This window comes from Pseudorca crassidens, chromosome 12 (assembly GCF_039906515.1).
Source record: "Pseudorca crassidens isolate mPseCra1 chromosome 12, mPseCra1.hap1, whole genome shotgun sequence".
In the NCBI taxonomy this organism is placed as follows: Eukaryota; Metazoa; Chordata; class Mammalia; order Artiodactyla; family Delphinidae; genus Pseudorca; species Pseudorca crassidens.
In genome coordinates this window covers 79,537,690-79,563,621 of record NC_090307.1, presented here as the reverse complement: position 1 = coordinate 79,563,621, position 25,932 = coordinate 79,537,690, and the positions used below count along the sequence as shown (strand labels likewise).

At 39.6% G+C, this 25,932-nt stretch overlaps 1 protein-coding gene and 1 long non-coding RNA gene across 3 annotated transcripts in view; both read left to right on the top strand.

Annotated features, from left to right (window-relative positions):
• Window positions 1-1,194: 1,194 nt before the first annotated feature.
• LOC137204177 (uncharacterized) lies at window positions 1,195-6,454 on the top strand. Its single transcript, XR_010933451.1, has 4 exons — window positions 1,195-2,077; window positions 4,425-4,672; window positions 5,050-5,104; window positions 6,247-6,454. It is a non-coding gene; the product is annotated as an uncharacterized lncRNA (long non-coding RNA).
• An 857-nt stretch (window positions 6,455-7,311) lies between these two features.
• Window positions 7,312-25,932, top strand: part of MED13L (mediator complex subunit 13L) — a 297,225-nt gene continuing 278,604 nt past the window's right edge. Inside the window, exon 1 of one of the 2 annotated variants that reach the window (XM_067700702.1) lies at window positions 7,312-7,477. In XM_067700702.1, the coding sequence (XP_067556803.1) occupies window positions 7,406-7,477 (72 nt within the window). In that variant the 5' untranslated portion in view covers window positions 7,312-7,405. The remainder of the gene's footprint in view (window positions 7,478-25,932) is intronic. The other variant, XM_067700701.1, reaches the window with a different exon arrangement.

The following is a 25,932-nucleotide window of genomic DNA, read 5'->3' as shown; positions in this document are numbered from 1 at the left end:
AACAATGGATTATAACTCACCGGCGTCCTGAGAGGTTGGCAGCCCATTTTAAAAAGGAAAAACTGAGACTCAAGCGGGAGAGATGAGTTGCTTGACTCATCCTTGCTGAGAACCTATAACCCAGGTGACCGGAGGAGCCCAGTGAACCTGTCACTGAAGCCACGTGAAGACAAAATGATGACTCAAGTTTCACATGTGGCATTTTTCCTGCCTCCAAAGTGCTGCCTGAGCAAAGGAGCGTGCTCTTTCTAAGGTTTGCTTTTAAATAAAATGATCTGTTGCAGAAAAGCAAGATCTGGCCCCCAGGCAGGGACCCAGCCAGCAAGGAGCTGGCACCCCTGTGCCAGGGAGCAGGGAAAGTGTCCTCTCAGGCTGGGAACTTAAAGTGCCAGATAGTTTGGAGGGAACTGGTCTGGTTCCTGGAGGATGGTGGCCTTTGTCTAACGTGCCAGGACCTGGATGTCACTTCTCAAAGAGCAGTATCACACGGGTAGGGCGGCTCCATCAGTTGCCTTCTCACCTATCCAGACCTCAGCTGAAGTCCCTGATTTAGGCCACCAGTGAAAAGACCTTTTCTTCCTTACAAAACCCCTGGACACTTGGGTCTGGCCTGGAGCACAGAAAGCAGAAAGGGTGAGATAGGCTGGCACAGTTGCCAGAGAAGTTGGCATCTCCCCTCCCAGTGCACAGTCTGGCTCTGGGCCACCCAGGCAGGCCGTTTCTTTCGTGAGCACTGACTTCGCACTTGCACAACCCTGGAGAGGAAAAGTTACGGAATCCACCTTGTGGACACCCTCTTCTCTTAGAGGTGATTTTGTTCACCCTAAAAGCAGAGTTGGCTGTCGTAAGTGAGGCCGTTCAGATTCCAAGAGAGTGTATGTGTATATGTGGGTCCATCCAGAGGAAACAGAATTTAGTTTCATATAATATATTTCACCACCTGCCATGGCCAGAGTGTGCAATATGTAAACTTAGTGGAGGCCGAAAATTTATGCATGTGGTCACTTGTTTTTGGTCAAGTGGCAGCATAGTCAAAGAAAAATTTCGGGGGACATTCACATACTTCTTTCTTATTGGCTATTAGAAAGCCATTTGTCGTGGGCTGCTAAATTCATTCAAAACTCAGCACTACCAGAAGCAAGAGTCCTTTGTATGTAAGTGTAGGTAAAAATGCCACTGAGTACAGTTAATTGAAGCTCATTGGGATTTTTAAAAACTCAAATCATGGCTTAAATGATCTCTTTGGTGGTGTTTCTTGGAGTTCCATCTCCGCCTACATTTTATAAAAAGCTCTGGGTCTGAAGAGTCACTGACATTTATTGAACACCTATTATGTGTTGGGCGGGTGCTGAGTGCTTTGTGTGCAATAACTCATTGAATAGTCACATTGGCTGTAAGAGGCAGATACAAGGATGACCCTGCTTTAGGGATGAGGAAACTGAGGCACAGAAAGTTTAAATCACCGTCCAAGAGGTCAAAAAGTTCAGTGGCAAGGCTGGGATCTGGACCAGGTGTCGTCCAGCCCTAAAGTTCTCGCCCTTCGCCAGACCTCAAGCCGTGCTCCGAGCCAGCAACAACTGCTATTGTTTTTACTTCATCCTCTGCACCGCCTTAGGGGAGGGGTTAGAACAGTTAGGAAATCCTTGATGGTTAGGAGCGGAGCTGTTATTGCCCAAGGCACCACAGCTTGACTGGTATAAGACCATTCTCTCAGAGGGAACCTAAAACCTCAACTTAAAAATTGAATTATGAAAGTGAAGGAATGAAAAGGATAGGCCTGCTTCGTGGAAGCGTCTGTAAGTGTCTTTATGGAATTATGGAATGAATGGCCTGTCCACACCATGTGAGAGGGACCCAAGACCGGTGTTTGTCATTGTGCCAAACCCCTGACTGATCTCACTGGGACTGCCTTTGTTTCTCTTTTTGTTCTCAGCTGCTGACTTGAATAGCAAAAAAAAAAAAAAAAAAAAAACCTCAAGAGGAAGTGCAAATGGTCAAGAGACCTAAGAGAAGATCCACCTCACTGGAGTTTGGGAAAGCAAATTCAAACAGCAATGACGCCATTTTTCACCATCAGGTTGGCAAAAATTTTAAAAAGATTGGCAACTTCCAAGTGCTGGCAAGGTGGTGAGGAAGTATACTCTCTTCCGGTATTGCTTGAGGGAGTGTGAATTGCTACAATGTTTGGGGAAAGACTTCTGGTTGTATTTATTGACAGTAAAAATACACATTTATTAACAATAAAAAAGCAATCCTATTTTGGGGACTTTATTCTACAGAAATAAAAGTGTCAGTACATAAGGATATATGGATAAGGATATTACTGCACCCTTATTTATAGTAGGAAAAAACTGGAAACCACCCAAAGGTTCAGAAATAGGGGAATAATTGGATAAATTATGGCACAGGTGTTCTATGAAACACTATACAACGAATAAAAGATGGAGTTGGATCTAGATATATAGGCCTAGAGGTATATTTGTGATAAATTAAGTGAAAAAAAAAACAGCTTGCAAAGTAATATATGTGACATGATCCCTTTTTCATAAAAAGTAAAAAAAAAAATTCCCTTAGGAATGTGTGTTTACATTGCATGATTTGGTATGAGCTTGTAGGAAGCAGAGTAAGGATTCATAACAATTTGGTTGAGTTTGGATAATTCAGTGGTAGAGAAAAGAGTGTTCCTTTTTCCTTAGCATACTCCTGTGTTGTTTAACTTGTTACAGCTAGCATTTTGTAACTTTTGTTATTTACAACAAGATAAATCCAATAAAGCTGAGGTTAAAGGGAAAAAAACCCCAAGTGATGTGACTGGGTGCCACTTTCCATTGTACGAGGATGGACAAGTGACTGTGCTTGTTATAATTTATTGATCACTGCCGATGGGGATGTGCACTGTCCTAAGACCTCGCCCTGTGCTGTCACTCTGGGAGGTCCACCCACCGGAAGAAATGGGGGTCACAGGGCTTAAGTGACCTGCTCAAGGCTGCACAGCTAGTGCACCACAGAGCAGAGATTGGAACCCAGGTCTGTCTTACTCTGAAGCTGTATTCTTAACTCCTACAAAATACTCCCACCCTGCAGCTGTGGCGACTTCCTGTGGTCTTTCTAGTAGGGTGGTTCCTCCTCTGGTTATATTTTTGCTTCCATCTTCTCTCTGCCATTACATTTGGTAACCATGAAAGGGAACTAAACTGTCATTCTCAGAATATGACCTGAGACTTGTGCAGAGGGGCACGTCTATTTCCTGCCTGGGCAGTTAGGCGTTTTCACTAATGGGGAAACTTGGTCATGAACAAGGATGCTTCTGATGAGCCCCCCACATGGGGAACTGGACTCAGAAGTACCTGATGTCTTGCTGCTTCCTAGTCACCAGTATGGGTTTGGTTTGGTTTTGATCTTATCTCCTGAGGCTCTCCATCACCTCCCATTGCTTTCTCTATTAAAGACTCTGCAGATATTTATCAGTCATCTCCACAGTGCAGAGTCAAGGGTTTCTTTGCTAGAAATGAGCTAGCATGGAGGATCACCCATGTTGCCTTTTCACACAGGAGGAAACTGAGGCCCAGAGCAGTCGGGAGGCTTGTCTAAGATAACAGGGCCGCTCAGTGGCACATCTGAGACTAGAACCTGGTTCCCTTGGGTCCTCATTCTGTACTTATGTTGCCAGGGCAATTGCACACTGCACTTCTGACCTTTTCTCTTCTACTCTGGGGCCTTGGCTTTGACAGTCAAGCAAATCTCCCCAGATGAAGTTTTTATCCCCTTTTGCATTGTTTATTTGCTTTTTTATTTGATTGATTATTCTGTTTTCAATTTTATTGATTGATTTGTGTTGTTTATAACTTATTGTATTGAATAGGTAATATATATATTTGGCTAAAAAAATGTAAACAGTACAGTGAAAAGTAATTTCTCTTCCCACTGTGACTCTCTATCCCCAGAGGCAACTGATATTACCATTGTCTCTGGTGCAACCTTCCATGGATATGTCAATTAATAATCCCTTTTTGTGCTAATGATAGTTAGCACTGTCAGTACACATAGTGCTAACTCATTATTTTTAATGGCTGCATGGGATTAAATTATACTGTTAACTACTCCCCAAATAATGGGCATGTAAGTTGATTTCTACAAGCAGTACTATAGTTCACATCCTTGCACTACAGGTCTTTATACATCTGTGCAAGTATCTCTGTAGGATAACCTCCTACAAGTAGAATTGCTCGGTCAAAGGGAATGTCCATTATAAATTTTGATCTTTTCCAAATTGACACCCAAAGCTGTGGTGCTAGTTGATATTCCCACTGACAGTGAGAGTTCTGCTTCTCTTCACAGTTGCCTAAGCTTTTAAAATATTGTCAATACTTATTATGCTTTTTTTTTTGTTTTTTGGCTGCACCACACGGCATGCGGGATCTTAGTTCCCCGACCAGGGATGGAACCCACGCCCCCTGCAGTGGAAGCTCAGAGTCTTAATGACTGGACCATCAAGGAAGTCCCTTATTATGGTTTTAATTGCTGTTTTTCTTATGATGAGTGTCTTAGTCTGCTTGTTGGGCTGCTGTAACAAGTTACCATAGACTGGGTGGCTTAAACAGGAGAAATCTACTCCTCACAGTTCTGGAGGCTGGGAAGTCTAAGATCAAGGTGCCAGCCAATATGGTTCCTGGTAAGAACCCTTTTCCTGGTTCTGTCTTCACAGGGCAGGGGGGTTGGTGGGTGGGGCAAGGTGGGGAGAGAGAGATGGAGGGAGGTTAGGAGGGAAGGAGGGAGAGTGTTTGAAGGCTGGAAATCTTTCCTGTCTCTTCATACAAGGGCACTAATCCAATCATGAGGGCTATACCCTTGTGACCTAATTACCTGCCAAAGGCTCTATCTCCAAATACCATCACAGTGGGAAAGTTACAGCATATTAATTTTAGGGGGACACCAACATTCTGTCCATTGCAACAAGTGAGGTTGAACATCTTTTTATATATTTGAAAGCCATATGTCTTTCCTACTCTGTAAACTGTCCATGTACTGTTCTCATTTTTCTAATATTAGGTTGCTTTGGGAGACTTTTAAAAACCTTACTGAAGAATGAGAATTTGGTGACCAGGTGTGTAAGATGATATCCTGGGATATAAACACACCTGGATATGATGGACCATCACACTGTCTGATTGCTCAGGCCGAAGTAACACCATGCATGTTGATAAAGTGGTTTGACTTTTTTTTCCTAAACATTTTCATCAACAAATCTTAATAGAAATGCACAAAATTGGCCTGAGGTCAGTGGGTCAGCAACTGGGACCCCTTTTTGACAGATTGAGAAATGAGGGTCAGAGAGTTGAACCATGGTGGTCAAGGTAACACAACGGGGGGTGCCAAAGTCATCTCCAGGCCTCTGCTCACAGAGCCTTCTGGATTCAGGTTTGGGCTCTGGAGCCACACAGACCTGGGTTTGAGCCACTCACTAACTGGAGAGCTTGGAGGTGTCACTGCACTTCTGAGCCTTGACTTGTAGTCTAAGGATAATAACAGTATCTTCTTTATGTGACTGTTCTGAGGACTATGTGAAATAATGTAGGTACATTCGTTTTAACAGTGTCGGTGGGTTATAACCTAGTGTCAGCCATGGTAATACTACATGCTGCTCCTGGGTTTTGCTTTAACAGTTATTTGCAGTAGTTCCAAAGCTCAATTCGCATGTCTAAGACTTCTTTCCTTTTATTACACTCCATCTTTCTGCTGTTTTCCCATTCTTCCTTTTTTAAATCCAATCTGCATGGCTTTTCCACGTTTGGGGGCTTATTAATGAAGTTATCTCCTCCCCACCTTTGCAGGGAGCACAGGCCTTGAGGGCTGGGGAAGAGCCTCCTTATACTGGCATTCCTCCAGACTCCCATGCTGTATGCTCAAGAAATGTTGGTTATTGACTGAATGGAGCCAGGAGGGAAGGTCTGCTCCCAACCAGACCTAGTACAGTGTCTGGTAGTTTAAAAAATATATACATATTCTGGCACAAAGCAAGAGATCAGGAAGCATTTATGCAAAGAATGAATGCATACACACAGTGCCTAGGAGTAAGGGCTCGAAAGGCATTTCTGTATTCACAGTTAGCGCTCCCTGGGTGAGGCTTATAAACCTTAACGCAAGACCTTAGCTGCGCTGTGCCTGGGTGCAGGGGTTCGAATCCCACCCCCTCCTCTTCCCAGCTGTGCAACCTCGGGCAAGTGACTTAATCTCTTTGTGCTTCAGTTTTCTCATCTGCAAAACGCGGAGGACGGAGTGAGACCTCGAGGAGACACCCCCGAAACACTTGGATCTTCTGCTTGGCCCACGGCGAGCCCTTGCCACGCAGCCGGCCGGGGCGGTCCGGGGCACAGGCAAGGGGCCCCGAGTCCTCCGCAGCCACCTCCACGGGCATTCCCGGGGCTCGCAGTCGCGCCCAGCGGAGGTCTAAGCACCCGAGGGGGCGGGGCGCGAGGCCGCCGGCCCGGCCGCTGCCCGCGCGCCCGCCCCAGAGCCGCGTCGCCTGCACTTCTTTCTCCCCCTCTCCGTCTCGGTCTCCGTCTCCCTCCCTCTCTCGGCCGGAGAATCCGGCCCCACTCGGCTCAGCAGCGCCGCCCGCGAGCCGCCGCGGCCGCCGCTCCGACCCCTCCCCCGCCCCCTCCGCCACCCCCCCGCGCGGCCGGCGCCCGTCACGTGACGCAGCGCCAGCCAATGGCGGGCCGAGCCGCGGTCGGCGGCCGCCATTGCTGTCAGAGCGAGCGAGCCCCGGGAGGGAGGAGAAGCGAGGCTGACTGGGGAGGAGGGGGGGGTGGGGGAGGAAGAGGAAGGAGGGGACGTCGCTCGGCTGCCGGGGTCGCCCGCTGGCTTCGTCCGCACCCCCCCCTTCGCGAGTTCGCGCTCCGCGGCGGCGGCGGCTCCGAGGCGGCGGCGGCGACTCGGGCTCGCCTCCCCTCACGCGCCGGCGGGGGCCGAGGGGGAGTCGGTGGCTGGAGATAAACAAGGCGGCGGCGGCGGCGGCGGCTGAGGAACAGGGAAGGCGGAGGCGGCGGCCGGCCCGCAGCGCCGGCCCGGGAGGCAGCGGCGGCCCTGAGAGGCGGGGAGGGCGCCGGGCCGCGCGGACAGCGCCCCCCGCCGCCGCCGGAGCCGCGGGAGCCGCCGCCGCCGCCCGAGCAGGAAGGAGCCGCGCGGTCGCCGCGGACCCCCCCGCCGGCCCGGGCCCGCCGCCCCCAGCGCGGCGTCGCCGCGGCGCCTCCCGCCCGCCCGCCGGCCCTCGCGCCCTCCACCGGCGGCGGCGGCGGCCCGGCCGCCCTGCGCTCCCCGGCGAGGCGCCGCCGCCCGGCCCGGCCTCGCCTCGGACGCCTCGCTCCGACATGCCCCGCTCTGGCGGCCGGGCTCGCGGAGGATCATGACTGCGGCAGCGAACTGGGTGGCGAACGGGGCGAGCCTGGAGGATTGTCACTCCAACCTCTTCTCGCTGGTGAGTAGTCGGGCTGCGGGGAGGGGGTTGTGTCGGGGGGGGGGTCCCCGACCTCTGCCGCCGACCTCCGCCGCCGACCAACTTTCTCCTCCCGCCGCCGGGACTTCGCCCCTCCCTCGCCTCTCCCCGCCGTTCGCCTCTCGCCGATTCTCCCCCTTTTGGATCGTCTCTCCCTCGCCTTGGATCCCTTCCAGTGTTTATTTGGCTCTTTAAAAATCATTTGTGAGCGCGGCGCTCGGCGTGGAATTTGCATGTGGAAGTCTCAAAGCTGCGGATTCTGGGTCGCACTTCGAACGCCCACCCTCTGTTGCAATCGCACTCCCCTTCCCCTCCCATTTCCCCCCCTTTTCTTCCCTAAATGTGGAAGGCTTTGCCTTGTGATGCCCGCGCCTGCGATAAGCAGCTTTTTCCCCCTTGTGTCGGATCGGCTGCCCGCCCGCCCGCCTTTTGAATTTAAAAAAAATTCCATAATGACACCTGCAATTTCGCCCGAAAACAGTTGATTGAATGCGATTGTGTCAGTAAAGGACTCTTGCACCCGAAGCTCCCGGGATTGTAAACATCGACAGCCGTCTGCCTCTCGGGGCTTACTACGCTGGAGAGCCGTAAAGCCATTGCACCGAGCCGACGGAAGGTGGAGAAAGCTTTTTCTTCTTTCTCTCCTCCTGTGTCTTTTAAAAACTGTTTTCTCTCTCCTAACAACGAATCCACACACACACACAAAAGCAACAAGCTGGGCGGTTTGATAACATCGCTTTTATCTGCCTTCGCCTCTCTCGCGCTGTCTCTCTGATAATTGACAACTTTTCCTTCGGATTTGAATCGCCTGCCTTAATCTTGAAGCAGTTAGGGTGTCAATTGTTCTCCTGGAAGCCTGGCACCCGACGACGCCGTCTAGGTTCATCGAAATTAAAAATGTATAGGGTTCCAGCAACTCTTTCCTGGCGGTGGCAGTGACATTTGGTGGTAAATGCCATCTTTGCTTTTTATTGGGTCGTATTACCTAGCTCTGAAAACATTCACGTTGTTAAACCTGGCGTTTAGGCTAATAATTGCAGTGCGTGGTCTTTAAATATGTGCTTTGTGCATGAGTTACTGTATGTAGAACTATGTGCCCGGGAGACTACGAATTTGTTTAAATATTGAGCAAAGGTTTGTAAACAGATGTAGGGCAATTATGTTTCAAGCGTAGAATATAATTGGAAAATTGGCTGAACGGTTTAATTTAGGCTTGAAAAAACTCAACTTAGTTTAAGTTGTGTACCCTTTTGGGGGGACTGCCTTTGGGGAACATGCATTTTGGAAATTGTTTTCTGTAACCTCTGCTGTAGATAGAGCTTTATTTCCTCTTAATCCTTGTTTACACTGGATAAATAATTTAGTGTTCAAATTGTAATTAGTTACATTTAATTATGGATAGCATAGATTTTTTTTTCTTTGAGACTAGTGGAGAAGTACAAATTCTTGCCAACTTTTCGAATGGAAGCTTTATTTTATTAAATATATTTCATTATGCAGATAAAAAAAGTCAAAATGTAATTTTTACCTACAAAGACCGAGTGACATAGTATCTGTGCTTTGTACTAGGATCAGGTCTTTTTTTTTTCTAGCATTTTTTTCGGATATTTAATCTTAAAATCAGTTATAAGTTGCGATTCTTACTCTCTGTACTGTGATAATTTTCCCTTGATCATTTGATATATGGGAATAAAACTCATTTTGCCTCCTGTTTTCTTCTCTCAGTCTATCATTTAGTATTAGTCAGATTCAGGGACTTCCATAGATTAGCAAACATTGATTAAGGGGTATTTAAAAGGTTTTTGTTTGGCGGCTGGTGACCACGTTGACACTTTATCAGGGAATTAAAATAACCAAGTAGACCAATATTAGTGAGGAGAGAGCCCCCAAATAACCATATATCATGCTGACTGGTAATGGCTTGTATATATGTGGCTAATTTATATACAGTACATTTTGTAGACAAATAAAAATCCATGTGTAGCCAGTCTTTAGTATATATCATTTCTTCTACCTTTTTTCTTTTTCTTTTCTTTTAAAGCTTAAGTAAGGATGATAATGTTGATAGAGATAAGATGTTTAAGATTCTTTTGTAGAAACAATTTGTGGGAGCGGACTCTGTGCTTTATGACTGACTAAAGGTTTGTGCTTTGGGTATTTCTCTCCTAAACCTCTTTAAACCAGGAATTGATTTTTGAATATACTCTTTTTCTTTTTTTAATCAGAATTGCTCTTTAGGTAGCAACTTTGAAATGCGGAAAGGCATGGGTTGATTTTTTTTTTTTTAAAGGACTATAGAATGTCTACATTCTCTTTTAGGTGGAGGGTGGATTGGTGCTAATTAAAAAAATTACGAATCGGTTAAAGAACTGCTGATATTGTAAATTTTTCTCATTCCAAATTGAGCATTTTCTTGTAAATTAGGTATAGCAGCAACCTGGGATAACAAAAATATGTTGCCTGAAGTACATTGTATAGAATAATTCCAAAGGAGATAAAATCATTACCCGTTCAAAATAAAGCATGTATTATAAGAACTCTTGGTGCTTTATAATGGCATGTATTTTTCTTTTTGGCCTGCAGTTGTTTTGAGCAGAGAAAACTATTGTTTATAGAGAATTTATCTAGATACTCATATTAATGTAGATTGAAATGTAAGCTAGAGATTATAAAGTTCTGTAACACAGTAATGATCCACCCACTTTGTGTTACCTTGAGGTGTTCATATGGCTTAGCAAAAGTTGATTTGTGCAGTCAGATGCCTTAAGGTTTTTGTCAGTCCTTTACTTATTTTGCTTTCTGATATTTCTGCTGCATGGCATCACATTTCCTAAATTCTTTGTCACCCCCTGCCCCCTTTTCCTAACATGTGAAAGATGCCATTGTGTATATATGATATGGGTCATTGTATGTGTTTCTTATTCTTACAGTTGTGAAATTTGTAGCTACTGCATTAAATGCATGCCTGGCTGTGCCTTTGTGACTCAAAATTGTTTTCTCATGCTGTCCATCACATTTCCAGGAGACTCTTGTTATATATTCACTCAGTTATAATTCAGATAAGTGTGTTAAATCTGCCCTTTTGGAAAGTGTACGAGTGCACCCTATGGTATGTCAACTCACCCTTGTGGAAAGATATAATTTCCAGATGTTAAGTACATCTTTAGTTTTGTTTCTTTACTTTTGTTTCTCAGTCGAGGTGATGTGGAGAAAAGCGATTTTGTGTCCTTTAACTAGATTTAAGTATATACTGTTTGACACAACAGCAGTCTAATTCTTAATTATGTGTGCTGCACATTCATGTTGTTTTATTTGCTTAGCATCTTCCTGACTATGGGGTAGTTGGGGGATGGTATCATTCTTCCTTCCTCAATTGAAACACACATTAGTACATAATTCCTATTAAGGACCATTCATTCTATATTTGAAGATTTTAAGGTAATCTGTTGTTGACCTGCTTCCTTTTTTCTGAAGAGATTTATTATAGTTTTTGCAGAGAAGGAAGATAGTTGTAAATGTAGAAACTTTGAGATCTATTCTTTTGAGTTAGAACCAGATGGGGAGGACTATCAATTGAAAATGAGGAAGAAGGAATGATTAATCGTCTCAAGTGCCAGTAAATATACAGGGTATTTTTTCATCTCAATTTCCAATTTTAGTATTTACACATAAAGCATCTTTTTTCCATGACGGTTCATTTTGTTGAATGAAAATGTTTATAATTTGCTAATGTATGTTTTCTGTTCAGTGTTTAGTTGTTAGTAGTGCATGGTGTTGCAGTATTTATATATTTTTAATAGCAATAATAGCTACCCAGTAATAATTGCCATATTAACCTCCAATTGCTAGTAAATATTTTTAAGTACATAATAGACAGCAATTTAAGGCATAGTGTAGCAGTTTATTGGACCATTTTAAAGAGCCATTTGTACGTGTTCATAATTTTAAAGAGAAAATAATGTACCTAAGACTTATATGCTGCAAAATATCTGTGTTATTGCTTGAAGTGCTCATTGAGAGGAAGTTAGGTTGGGGCTGTTTCTTTGTGAGAATAAAGGCGGGGGGGGGGGGGGTGCCTGAGGACAATGAGTGTTGAGTTTATGCCAGGTGCTTATGTAGTTTAGCACTTTCTTTGGAATATTTTGGCATTTTTTTTTCATGATTGTGTTAGGTATTTGGAGAAAAAAATCTCTTAAGGCACTCTTTTAATTAACATTAAGTTATAGTAGTGGATTATATTAATTAGGTTTGGAAAGATTGATTCATCTTTTTTGTTCACTGGCTAATTTAGCCTAGTTAATTGTGAGTTAATTGTATTCATCAAACACTTTCAAAGGTCTCCTCTGCTCTTGAGAGTAATAAGAAAGATACTGTCACCAGTTTATACTGTATTCTCTGTATCATATATTTGCAAAAGATAAGCGTATTCTATAGTTATATTTGTTAAATTATTTAAAATTGAAGTGAAATTCAGTGTAAATAGTAATAAGATTGTTTATGTGGATTTTTTTTTTTAATGAACAGTTAATTCAACTGTTCCTCAAAGTTTGATTCAAAGGTAGACTAGATATTTTTCTTTTTTTTGGCCATGCCGCCTGGCTTGTGGGATCTTAGTTCCCTGAACAGGGGTCGGACCCGTGCCCTGGCAGAGAGTCCTCACCACTGGACTGCCAGGGAATTCGCAGACTAGATATTTTTCTGAATGGTTTGACTTATTTTCAGTAGAAGAAAATAATAATCTCCTCCTCTGAAATAGTAGTAGAAGGTACTGATTTGTTGTTTTTTCTGAAAGTGGGTGATATGTTAATTTCACAGAAAAGTTAGCTAGTGAGAGAGATTAGACAAAGTTTATAAGAATTAGTAATATGGTTGAATATTAGGTATTATTACTGAGCTGTGCACTGCAGCCATTTATTAGAAATGGAGAAAAAAGATTTCTGTGACATTTCTTTTAGTGTCACTTATTTAAAATGTATTGTGTGCTAATCTGCTTTACAAACAATGTGTGTTGTAGCCACCAGAATTCCTGTTTTTGTCATTGTATAAACATTGTAATTTCGAGAAATTACATTTAATGCATTGCAAAGTGAGGTAGTTAGGTAGATAGCCTAAAAATGTGCTGTGGGAATAGTTAAAAAAAAAATTTGCACCCACATTTGTTTCATAGGACTTGCTTAGAGATTTGGAGTTAATGAATCAATATTTGTAGTGTGTGTTGGAATTTCGGACTTTTCTTCCCACTTGAATCATTTAACAACTTTCTGATCCTGTTTAGATAATTTCCTTTTATAGTATAAGCTTTCATTGTTTATTCGAAAGATTTGAAGGTGTTAGCTTTGTTCTGTTGGGGGAATTCACTTCATTACATAGGGGAGATGATTTTCCATTAATCTTGGTAAATATTAACATAAATGAGGAATTGTAAATTCACGTTCATTTGCATGAATGAAATGTATATGTTTGCCCAATTTTTGTTTAGTATAAAGTCACTTATGTACATCAGTATAGTTTTCTATCTTTGCTTTAGCTGATACAAAAATAGTTTTAAATGCTTTTAAAATGTTATGGTAGCTCCCCATCCTACTATAGTGTTTTGTTACTTAAGTTTTGAAATCGTTGGATTCTGTCCTCATAAATTGGCTATCATAGTCTTCTTTTAGGAACTCCTGTTTTACTTGCATTTATATTAGCATGTTTTAGTTATGTTTGTTGGAGTACAGTTGTTTTCCTTTTTTAAGCTGATAAAATGTCTTTTAGAGTGCATTTGGATTCTAGTCAAGGAAGATTAAGTTTTTTCCATTAATTTCTAGGTGAGAATTAGAAGAATCAATGGTGTCCAAGGGAGAACGTTTATGTCACTGGCATTTTCATACTCTGTAGTTTATTATGTATATTTCTGAGTGTTTATTTTCTCATTCCAGATGAATTGTGGTAGAAACTTATTAAAACCGTATTTCTACTACTGTGAAATAGCACAGAGCCCTGGTTGACAGCTTTCTGCATTTTGTACTTTTTCCAGTACAGTGAAATTCCATTACTGTTAAAGGAACCTCCTGAGTTGATTATTTGAAAATTTCATTTGTACCTTTATTTTACATTGTTTAGATTTGTAACTTAAAAAAATGAAAAGGGGAAGATAAAGAGAATTAGGTAGATTTGCAGGTAAATTTTTTTTTCTCAGTCTTCACTAGATTTCTTTACTGGAATAATTCTTAATTTGTATTAAGTCACTACTTTAATTGGATATATTTAAGACAGTTGATATTAAAATTAAATTTGAGGAAATGATTTGTTTCAAATAAAATATGTAATTGTGCATAGAATTCTTTATAATATTGAGTAGAAATTTTAAAGATTGATCATCTAAAAGGTATTAAATTGCATGAAAACTGTGATCCCCCTCCCCCCCAAGATCATTGATACATTTCTGAGGAAGTATTTTTGCATAAGACACATAAAGCTTCCTCATATAGTTCCACAGTCCATCTGCGCTTAATTTGAGAGGTAATAAGGTATTCAAAAGTATAATTGGTGTTACAAAACATTTTGTGTTGGTAATTCTCATGATTGAATGTTAATATCCTAAAGAGAAATGAGGAAGAAGGTACATCTATCCAACTCAGGAACCAGCTCCTAGTTTTTTTGCACGTGTATATGTCTGGCACAATCCTACTCATCTTTTAAGGAGGTCAAATGTCACCTCCTCTGTGAAGATTTCCTAGACTCCCACAGGTAGAACTTGTCACTCTTGCTCCTTCCGTGTACCTCCTTCTCTCTACCTGTGATAATCATATGAGCTTCTGTAGGGCTGTGACCCTAAGTCATCTTTCCATTCTCTTCACAGTTAAGTGCTAATTAATTCTGTTAAATGAACGAATGACTGGAAAACTATTCTCTTCGTCACCTTGTTCCCTAAGGGAGTTCTCATTGCCCATTTAGGTCCTGATCACAATATGTTATTTATTATTATTTTAAAAATTTATTTAGCTGTTTAGCTCTGTGTTCTGAATATACATTATCTAGGCTGTATGTACTGTGGCTTGGTAATATTTTAGATGAGTTCTAGAAAATCTTTATTAAAGAGAATTCCAGCTGATCAAGGGAGACATGCTTATACCTCAAAGGAATAGGAATTCAGTTAGTATTTAGGTTTTGTCTAATGTGGTAGGCAACCTATAGATTTCGGAACCTGTTGGAGATTTTGTTCGGGGCTTGATCCAGAATTCCTTCATTTCCATTCTCTAAGCCATATAAGAGGGCTTTTGCTCAACCTTCAGTTATAAGATTACTTTGCATGAGCTCAGTAAAATGGGTAGTAAACTGGTCGGTAATAGGGAAAGTTGAGTGGTATTCAAACTTTTTATTTTTTCTACTAGTGACTACATCTGGTTGCTTGCATAATGGTTTTGTGCCTCAGTTCCTCCTATAAACTTGAAGGAAATATGGGGGTCAGGAGGTGTGAAAAATCCTTTTGAGTATCTTTTAAGAAAAGTATTTTGGATGACTAGATAATGTTTTTTAATAGGAAGAGACTTCTGGCAAATTACAACTGAAGTTATAGAGTAGCCCTAGGCAGTTAACCAGGAAGTTGGAATGGCAAAATTACTTGTTTTAAGTATGGCAGCTATATTGTGTTTGTGCTTTTTTGGAGGGAGCAGAAGATTAAATTGTTCTTGTGTTTTCTTTGTAAATAAGCCATCTTTAGATGTTAACAACTTTTCACTTGTTTATGTGATTCTCAGTTGTGTGGTGTCTTTAATAAGCTAGGTGATTCTGCTGTACCAGCCCTGAGCTCTGACTGGCTGAGACTGGAGATTGAACCGTGGCTCTTATTTAGTAGTTTAAGCTATTAATTCCTTGGCAGCTCTGGAGTGCTCTTTGAACTTTAAATAGCAGTTCTATTAACATTTTGAGAGTTGTCTCAGGGAATGTCAGAAATAGTACTTAATAAATATCTTTTTCTTTTTAAAGACTAAATCATGTTTTAGTTTCACACACATGTCACAACCCTTACTTTGTTTTGAGCAAAGTATATATCCTCAGCTACCAACCAGTTTCTATTTTCCATTTAATAATGTGGCAACATCTAAAAATATTGTTTAGACTTTGTTGAAGGAAGGAAAGCCCCTCCCCCATCTGTAGTTTTTGTCTTAGTCATGTCGAATATGAATAGTGTTCTAAGTTTTTATCCAAAGTGTAGAATTTTACATGTAGGTGGTTTTCAGCATTCTGAATATCAGAAAAAGTTAATTTGTATGTAAGTTTGCTTTCACATAAAAACAGACCCTTAATTCTGTTGCTATAAATGATGGTTTGCCTATTGTATTGTACTTAGTTACTTGTGTTATAGAACTCGAATGCTATTTATGGGAGCATCGTTATGGGAAAGTTTAGAATATTAGGAGTACTTTTCCTCTGAGTAGTTTGCTGGCAATCAGAGCAGGCACTCCCTAAAACCCATCTTAGATGCTGCGGGCAGTGGGAGTGAGGTGAGGATGACCCAGACTCTAGGCCCACTTCAAGGCCTAGGAGAGGATTGCTGTCTGAAAGAGAGGCTTGAAGAGGGTGTTGAGAGGTGAGGGTGGTTCCTTCCCAATGGAAGAACAGCAGTTTTGGAGCAAGGATTGAAGCCAATTTTCCCATCCCTACCTGAAGGTATCCGCTGCTCTGCTGCTTCCTCTTTACTGATATACTTTTATTAAAACGTAGGGAATAGTGATAGGTTCTGTGATGTCATCAGGAAAAGATTTTGTATTTCTTTGCCCTTTAGCTCTTCCCTTCTTTCCTCTTTCACTCACTCCTAGAGAAAAACTTTCTACTTGATATTTTGTGTGGTAAATGAGGACTTAACGAGCCTCAGTGAAGTGAAAAGGGAATCGGGGGTGACCACACTGGATGGTGTAACCAATAAATTAGTATTTAGATATTAATTTTTTTGTATGTTATGCTTGAGAAATCTAGGACAATATATATTCATTTTCCAGTCATGTATATACATCAGAAATGATTGAAATCAGTCTTGGGCTTACAAAAGGGCTAAGGGTCTGATGTGTAGAATAAAGACCTACATATACTATTTAGTTTCTAAGATTGTAGATGGTAAATGCAGAGGGAAAGCAGCATGGACAGACAGCATAGTAACTCAGCCAGAAAAACTCAGAAGGGGGGTTTTAAACTGGATCTTGAAGGAATGGATGGATATGGATTGCTAGAGGGGAATGCAAAGGATATTCTTTGGAAGCTCAGTTGACAGCTCTGGGTCTGTCCTTGAGAATATTTCCTGAAGTGGTATATAGGAGAGCACTTCTAATTTATGGTCTTGCTTCTTGGTTTCCTTTTAAAAAACAGTACAAAAACTTGTTGAAATCTGGTTTTTGTTAGGTGGAAAATTTGAAGTGTGGGCAGGCTGATTTAGGTTAAGAAATGGTGATGTTAAAATAATCAGTTTTCTAAAATAATTCGGTTCTGAACTTTAAAAAAAACAGTGCTATATTACACAAAATGCTAATGACTAAAGTGACAAATATTTCAGAAACTGGACAGACGTGAATCTTAAATGAGCAGATGGGATATGAAACTAAAAGCGGGAGATAATCCAAGACAATATAGAAACTATTATGAGAAATGAATTGAGGAAAAACAAGTGTGTTAAATGGTATTACATTTACTAATATGTTTAAAAGCTTTTCTAGGATTGCTCTCTTACATAGACAAATTGGAATTGTTGAACTGTGTAACCTATCATTTAAAAAATTTCGTTCATTTAAAACAAATTGGATTTTGATCCAGAATTACTTCTCATGAAGCCTAGACATTTAAGTCATGAATATATATGTTAATGTGCTTTCAGTGGGCAATATAATTTGCTTTATCTGACTTAAAAATAAAAAAAAAGAATAATCATAATTTTCAAAGACAACTGTGGTGGACCTTGAAGGGGAGAGGTTAGGAGTGAAAGATGAGGAATTTTGCTGTTTGGGCAGCTTGGTACTTGAAATCATTACATATGACTGTTGAGGGTAGAATCTGGATTACAGTGGCTTGCAGAATGAATGAATGGTACACTTTTCAGTTGAAGGAGGTTGATGTGAGGCAAGCAGTGATGTGGGAGTGAGGAAGGTAAGAGATTGAAAGGTAGATGAAGGAAATTTTTCAGAAGGCAAGAGCCTCATTTGTGTTTATACATTAGTAGCAACAGTAGTGGAGAGATGGAAAGAAAGATGAAAGACATAAGTTGATAATTGATGAAACAATCTGGCTGGAAATGGTATTAGGAACCCAGGTGATGGGGTTAGCGCTGGAAAAGAGCAAGACACCTGTGAGAAATAAAAGATGTGAGCATATAAGAAATGAGTAAGTGTGGACAATCTCAGTTGTAACTTGAGTGCTTTTTAAATTCACAGATTAAAGATACTGAGCTTGAGCCTGAATAAACACTTAAAAATTTTTTTTAGCTAAAAAAATGTGCATTTTACTTGATGTGCTTGTTACTGTTAACCATTTTTGTTTTTATTTTCCTTTAATGGTTGTTTTAAGTAGGTCAAATGTCACCTCCTTGGGTTGTACACTTAACAGTTACGAAACTGATTTTGAGCTAGTCACACCAGAACAGGTACATATCTGCCCAAATGAGAAGCCTTTTTCAAAATACGCCCCCTTGAAATGAATCAAATATTGATGCCATTGTCCGTAATATGTTTTTGGTCCTTTTCCTATGGAATTTCTTTTAGAGACAGTTTAGTCAGCCACCCCAGAAAATTTTATAAATTTTAAAGTATACTTCTTTGGTCAGTGTCTTTTCTTCTCTCTCTTTAGTTCTGCTTTGTGCTGTAAATTTTGTTGCTGAAGTCAGTATTTAGTGCCTTCTGATGGGGGTCTTACAGGTGATGAGCAAAAATCCTGGGAAGAACTCTACTTTTGGATATACAGTTGACTCTTGAACAACATGGGTTTGAACTGCATGGGTCCATTTATACTCGGGTTTATTTCAATAAATAAATACTACAGTACTATGCGATCTGCAGTTGATTGAGTTCGTGGATAAGGAGGGCTGACTGTAAAGTTACATGTGGATTTTCAACTCTGCGGGGTGGGCAGTTCAAGCGCCAACTCTGTTGGCATGTATACATTATGCATGTGTGCCAAGAGTTCCAGCCTTGCTTGTACGGTTGCCTCCCAGGTTCTTTGTCTAGTGCTTCAGTGTCCTTTGTTTCAGTACGGTTTCAGTGGAGGTAGATTTAGTGGCCCATTGATTGGTAAGACTAGATATTGGGACAGATTAAGGGGAGGTGGCATTTTTGCTTTCTGGGGATCAAAGCAAATTATCATAAGAGGAGGAATAGAATTGTAAGTTGTGCCCTGTCTGTGTCTGTCTAGCAAATGTTAGATATCATCCTGAGGTTCATTTTTGGCTAGGCTGAAGAATTAAAAAGAAGAGCCTTGGGATAAATAAATTGAGATAATTTCTTAAGGTTTTAACAGAAGGTTTGGTCTGTGAGACCAAAGTACTTACCTTTTCCACTTAGCATTGCTTTACTCATTTGAGACTGCCTAGGAAGTCATCCAGTGTCCCATACATGTTCTTTCAGCAGCTTCTTCCACAGGTGAAGATTAGCATTCATACGTATTTAGGATTTTAATTTCTCATGGTCTGCCTTAATATTCAGTGTTAGGGGAGGTGCAGAGGATGTTTTACCTATAGCAGGCATGCCTATATTATTTAGATTGAGTTGCAGTGGCAAGTATTATTTTCTACTTCTGAATTCAATGAGATTTTTCTCAATAATGGTTTTCATGTTACATAGATGATTTTATTTATAATTCCTTCCCTTCTTAAAATACTTTTCACATTAAAAAATGGGAATTGAAATCCTGTCAGAAAGTGTGGCAATATAATCCTAGAGCTATAAATATTTTAGGAAAATTTACTTAAATGATAATTATGCTAAATAAATAATAGGCACTTTTAAATTGTACAGATTTATTTAACACCTGAACAGTCTAACATTTAAAATTTATACCAGAGCGTAAATCTACATCATAGCTACTAAAGACCATAAATATTTACCTTCTGAAATATAAATCCTAAAGTCTAAGTTACTAAAAACATTTTTCAAAGTATATTGGTTTACATACAGCGTGTACAGAGTGTAATCATCTGCATGGATTGAATCAAGTGTCGTGATCCCAGGTGACTAAATTCTTTAGTTGTCTGTAAATTACTTGAGATATGTATGAAAATAATATTTTGTTGCTGTTTGGTGATATCATGATGAAACTGAGCTTTGTAACCCAGACAGATGGTGCTATTCTTGAGTCTGTCTGCAAGGTCCTATAACATTTAATTAAACAGAATGATTCTCATGAGAACCCATACTTAGATATGTGTAAGCTAATAAACTGTCTTCTTTAGTAAATTTTATAAATTTGATTTGAAAAAGAAGTATTTACTTGTTCTTAGGAAACTTTTCTAATGACTGTGTTAGGATGAGTAGTCTGGTTTGGTAGTTTATATGGTAAACTCAAGGAATAGTCTAGAAGGAAAACAAATGGGATTCACTAAGGTAGGTGCTTATCTCCTACAGTAACTTTGATTTTGTTGTCAGACTTTCTCATATGGTACATGTGATACACTGTTAAGAACTCTTAAGAGCTGACTTTAACAATTTCCAGAAAACTGTGAGAAATTTGGCAATATATGTTAACATTCATTTTAGAAAATAGCTATTGATTTAAAATCCTTGTGATCTACCTTACATTTTAATATTAGAATTGAAAATAGAAACAGCTCAATCCAGTTTTAATACATTAGGTAGATAGAACTTTATTTAGCTGTTTTGTAAAAGTTTGAGTTTGGAGGTAATAGTATATGGTTGAGATGAATAAATCTATCAGTTACCTAAATAATTACATAAATAATACATTAATGAGTCATACAATATTTCTAGATATCTTTGGAAATTATTCTTTTATTAAATTAACTTATTTTTATTTAATGCTTAGTCTTTAATAGATAGGAGACAAGCCTGAAAGGTGATGTTTGACGCCAGATTGGATGACATGAAGAAGCTGGACGTTTATTCTGTATGCACAGGGGAATGCCTGAAGGCTTTTGAGGAGGATAATGACCTGATCAGATTTATGTTTCAGAGAGAAAACCGAGGTGGGCTTTGTGTAGTGTTGATTGTAATAGTGGAGAAACCAAAGGCAGAGAGAAGACTCTTAGAATAGTCTAGATCTGAGAAATTATGCAGGGCCAGTAGGAATAGAGAGAAAGAAATGGGTTCAAGTAGTATTTTGGAGGTAGAATTTGACAGGACTTGGTCACCAATATTGTATGTCATAGGAGAGGAATCAAATGGCAAACAGATATTCTTGGTTTTATAACATTTGCATTCTCGTTTATACAAAACAAAGAAAACTGTTGGCAACATCCATGAGCTGTAGTTGTTAGCAGAAGACCTACGCTTTGATCACAGGCATATATGAAAGTATTCACTGAGCCTGGGTTCTTGCTGTTAAATTAAGCCTTGTGGAACTCAAAAGTTTTAAAATTAACTACAGACAAGAGCTGGGGGCAGAAAGACAAGAGATAGTGAAAAGAAAGTAAAAACAAACATTAGCCTATGTAATCTGCCTATTTTCAGAAAAGGTTTGAAGCAGTGGGAACAAGTTTTTTTTCCTAAATTGAGAATAAGATTTATGAGAAAAGAGGGATGGATTAAAAAGTTGGGGAAGATGTTATAAAGCAGAAACTAACACACCATTGTAAAGCAATTATATTCCAATAAAGATGTAAAAAAATGATATTAAGGAATAAAAGTCCTATATTTTAAAAATACATACCAAAAATGTATAGATGGGGCTTCCCTGGTGGCGCAGTGGTTAAGAATCTGCCTGCCAATGCAGGGGACACGGGTTCGAACCCTGGTATGGGAAGATCCCACATGCCACAGAACAACTAGGTCCGTGAGCCACAACTACTGAGCCTGCGTGTCCGGAGCCTCTGCTCTACAACGAGAGGCCACCGTAGTGAGAGGCCCGCGCACCGCAATGAAGAGTGGCCCCCGCTTGCCGCAGCTAGAGAAAGCCCTCGCACAAAAATGAAGACCCAACACAGCCCCCCCGCAAAAAAAATTTAATTAAAAAAAAAAAGTTGGGGAAGAAAAGAGAAGGCAAGACTGGTGGGGTAGGTGGAGAGGTGTGGGTTGTGAGTGGTGGTGGTTGTAGGTGGGAATCAAGAATATTTTGGTAGGGGAAGAGCTCTTGAATTTTTGATTATCAGAAATGGGCATGGAGAAACTCTGATAGAAAGAAAGAAAATAGAGGGGGGAGTGCCCTAACAGCAATTGGCTCTATCAGCGTTTGTTCCATAGAGCCTCTGCTTTTAATAGTGGTAAGCTCACAACATCATGGATGAACCTCAGAAACACAATGTAGAGACCAACAGTTGACTACCGGCTCATAAGGAATGCAGTAGAGGCTACAACAACTCTCCACTGTATATTCCCTTGTAATAATAAATATGTTGAATTAAACCAAAAAAAAAAAAAAAAGTGGTAAGCTCAGAAAGCAGATTACATTCTCCCTCTGTAAATCTTTGAATTATTTTCACTTAGTTTTTTATTTAAAGGTTTTCTTTCTATCAGTTTCATATTAGTGATATTTTTGGTAGGATGAAATAGACTTTTACCCCTATTTTTCTTCTTGCCTTTGTGGAAATTACCAGTTTTTAGGAATTGGCATAGTGGATAGAATAGAGAGGACATTTGTAAAGACCACAAAACAGTGTGTATCTTTGGTGCTATTCTTCATTCTCATTTTGGGTTCCTTTAAATTTTCATTCCTGTCATTCTGTTCTCTGTTCCCTCAGCACTTAGCTTTCTGATTGGACAATATTTTTATAGATACTGAGAGTGTAATTGTTATGCCGTATCAGATTTCTGCCTCGCATATTGGGAAAACTTTTTCCTTCCTCTCTCCCTCTCTGCCCATCCTTCCATACCCCTTTCCTTTTTAAGCACATTCCTGGACTCCCTGTGCTCTGGAGCTTTCCCTACCCCGCTGCACTTTTACTTGGCAGCACCAGTTCTCAGTTAAGCGCTAAAATGTACATATGCACTTCAGAACCTTTTGATGTAATCTCCTTGCTGTGGTGGGGATCCTCTCCAGTTGTTTTGAGTGCACTTACTGGCACAGCATGTGCTATCCATTGTCAATTGGCTGTAATTCATTCAGCCTTCCCATGTGGGTAGATTTTTCACTTGGCTATCCTGAAGGTGGAGAGTTGGCTTTCTTGCAGTTGTCATTTTTCTTTAATTTCTCTCCAAGTGAGGTCATACTAATGAAAAACAAAATATTTCCAAGAAATAAAACTTCCAAGAAATTAAAACTACATATAAAAAAATTACACATAATCCAGGCACTCCATTAGATCATATAAATTCCAGCTCTTCCTGTTAATGTGCACATTTTTTGGTAAGTAGATGTAATCACAGGGTAAATATAGTTCTTTATTCAGCTGTATGCCTAACGTATTTTCCATGTGGTTACCATTTTCACAATTATAATTTTTAAGAGAAAAGTACTTTATAAATTTAATTAATTTTATAATTTATAATTTAACAATCCAGTATTGTTAATTGGCGGATCTGACATAAAACATGAAGGTTCCCCTCCCCCATATAGAGGTAACTACCGGTAGTTTAATTTTTATCATTCCAAATTTGTTTTTTTTAATATGTTTGTGTGCCTATACAATGCAGTTTCAAAATTGTTTTCATTAGATAATAGTGTGTATAAATCATACATAAGGTAGAAACGATCATGATACAGTGAACACCCATGTACTTAATACTCAGAGTAAGAAAAAGAACATTTTAGCATTTGTGAAGTCCTTATGATATCCTTCCTTTCCATTCTCTTTCCTCTCCTTTCAGAGGTAACTATTCTGGATTTTATGTTTATCATCTTCTATTTTTTAAAAAAGGTTTTAATCATGAGTATTTAGTGTGTGTATGTATATATACACATATATATATAATTTTGGTTTTTGGAACTTTTTATAAATGAACTATATTCCTCTGCAGCTTGCTATTTTAGTTTAATATTATGTTCCAACAATTATAATTCACTCTTACACCACAGTTTATGCATATTGCATATGCATATTGATGATGGACATATTTGTAGTTAAAAAAATTACGGGTAGGGGCTAATTCTCCAGCGTTTCCTGCAACATGCTTTTTCTGCTTAGCATTTAAAAATATTAGTCATAAAATCAGTCTCAATATTTTCAAGTCAGTAAATTTAGATATACTTCACTCTTTTATTATTATTATTTTTAAACAGTTGTATCCTGTTTCACAGGATGGGATGTACTATTGTTTATTTAATCATCAACTGTGAGAAACATTAAGATTCAGTTTTTTTCTGTAACAGTACAGTTAAGCATTTTGATAGTTATAACCATAAATTCCTTAAAAAGATGTGTCAGTTTACATTTCTTTGGGCAATACATAAATGCCCAATTCTTCTGTCCTCGCCTATTGTGAAACTTACTCATTTTAATTTTTTATACTCTGAGCAAAAATAATCTCAGTATTAAAATTTTCAGGTTTTTTATTCCTAATGAGGTTATCAGCATCTTTTCATACAAACGGGCATACATATTTTGTGAGTTTTATTTTTCAAAAGCATTTAATCTCTAAAAAGCCTTTTGTTTTCTTTTTCTATTTAAAATTTCCAACCATTCACTAACAAGAATCTTTATTTCAAGTCAGATCTTTACATGTTAAACACATTCTCATCTCAGAGATTTTGCCCTTTCTAAAAGTGCTTACTGAATGCCTGTAATTGCTTAACTGTTTGCCAGCTACATAAATTTTCTCATCAAGATCCTGATGAGGTAGATACTACTGTTCCCATTTTTCAGATAAGAAAACTGAAGCAAGAGTTTAAAGTAACTTGCCCTGGGTCACACAGCCAGCAAATGATGGAGCCCAGTCACTGACTTCAGAGCCCGAACGCTTAACCAGTGCATTGTATTGTGTACTCTTCTTTCTTTTCTTGTCTAAGTCCTTTAGAGCTTCTGTGGAGCTTCTCCTAACTATTCCAAACATTATTGATCTCCTTCTTTTCTGAGCCTTTTAAAAATTAACAGTGTAGACCATATAATTTAGCATAAGCATGAAGGTAGAAATCACTGGAGCATGTAGGTTTGCCTGAGATTAATGGAGTGATAAAACAGTTTACATTTTTAAAAAGTTTCATCAGATTCATGGAGTAATAAGGCAGCTTAAAATTTCTTCCCACAGATAGGCAGATTTTTCTCTCCTAGACTACTTTATTCCAAATAGAGAAAACCAGATGGAAAATGAAAAATTAAGATAGTTTATTTTGATCAATGAATGGGGCAAGATAAAAACCTCGGTAATAGTCTCAAAAAAATTCATCACCTCACTAAAAGTCTTTTAGTTTTTTAAAAATAAAAAGCCAGTTGCTGAAATGCTCATCAGAAATGATTTATTATGGTAACATAATCATGTGCTTATTAAAAAGTAGACAAATAGCTTAAACAAGATAGAAATTTCTTTTTTGCATACACGCAAGCTGGAGGCAGCATTTCAGAACTGGTTTGGTTACTTCTCAGTCATCAAGGGACCCAGGTTCGTTCTTTCTTACTATTCCATCATCTCTAGTTTATCACAAGTAGCATATTGTCCAAGATGGCTGCTCAAACTCTATAATCATCATGGTGGCATTCTAGATAGAAGGCGGAGGAAATGTAGGAAGGCCACACCCCTCCTTTTAAAGGAAACTTCTAGGAAGTTCCTTACAACACATCTGGCCATGCTTAACCTCAGGGAGGCTGGGAAATGTAGTTCTTCAAGTGAGCACATTGTTATCCCCAGCAGTATAGAGTGTATGTTACTGTGGAGGAAGGAGCCGTTCATGTTTGGGTCGGCAGCCAACAATGTCTGCTATACTGAGAAAGTAATATAAATTTGTGTTTATAGTCTGTTATCACAGTTGCGTAAGAAATCATCCCAATTCACTAATGAACTACATTAAATAGTTCAGTTCCCAGAAATTTCACAAGTTCTCTTTTAGTTAAGGTTAATAAATGTAAATCATTAACCAGTGTTCTGATGTAGTTAGGCATGAAAATAATGTTTTCGAAAATATCTTTCTAAGAGAGATTCACAGTTACCTTGGAGATACAGAAGATGGTTACTTTGGCTATATTAAAAATAGATTTTTTTCTTTGAGAGTTTTTTTTTACATGGATTCTTCCATTAATACATAAATTTTTGATGATCTTTATTGAGGTATAGTTTACATACAATAAAATGTTACCCAGTTTAAGCAAGTACAGTTTTATGAGTTTTGACTAACGTGTAGTCTGTGAAACCACCTCCCACCTCCAGGCAACCACT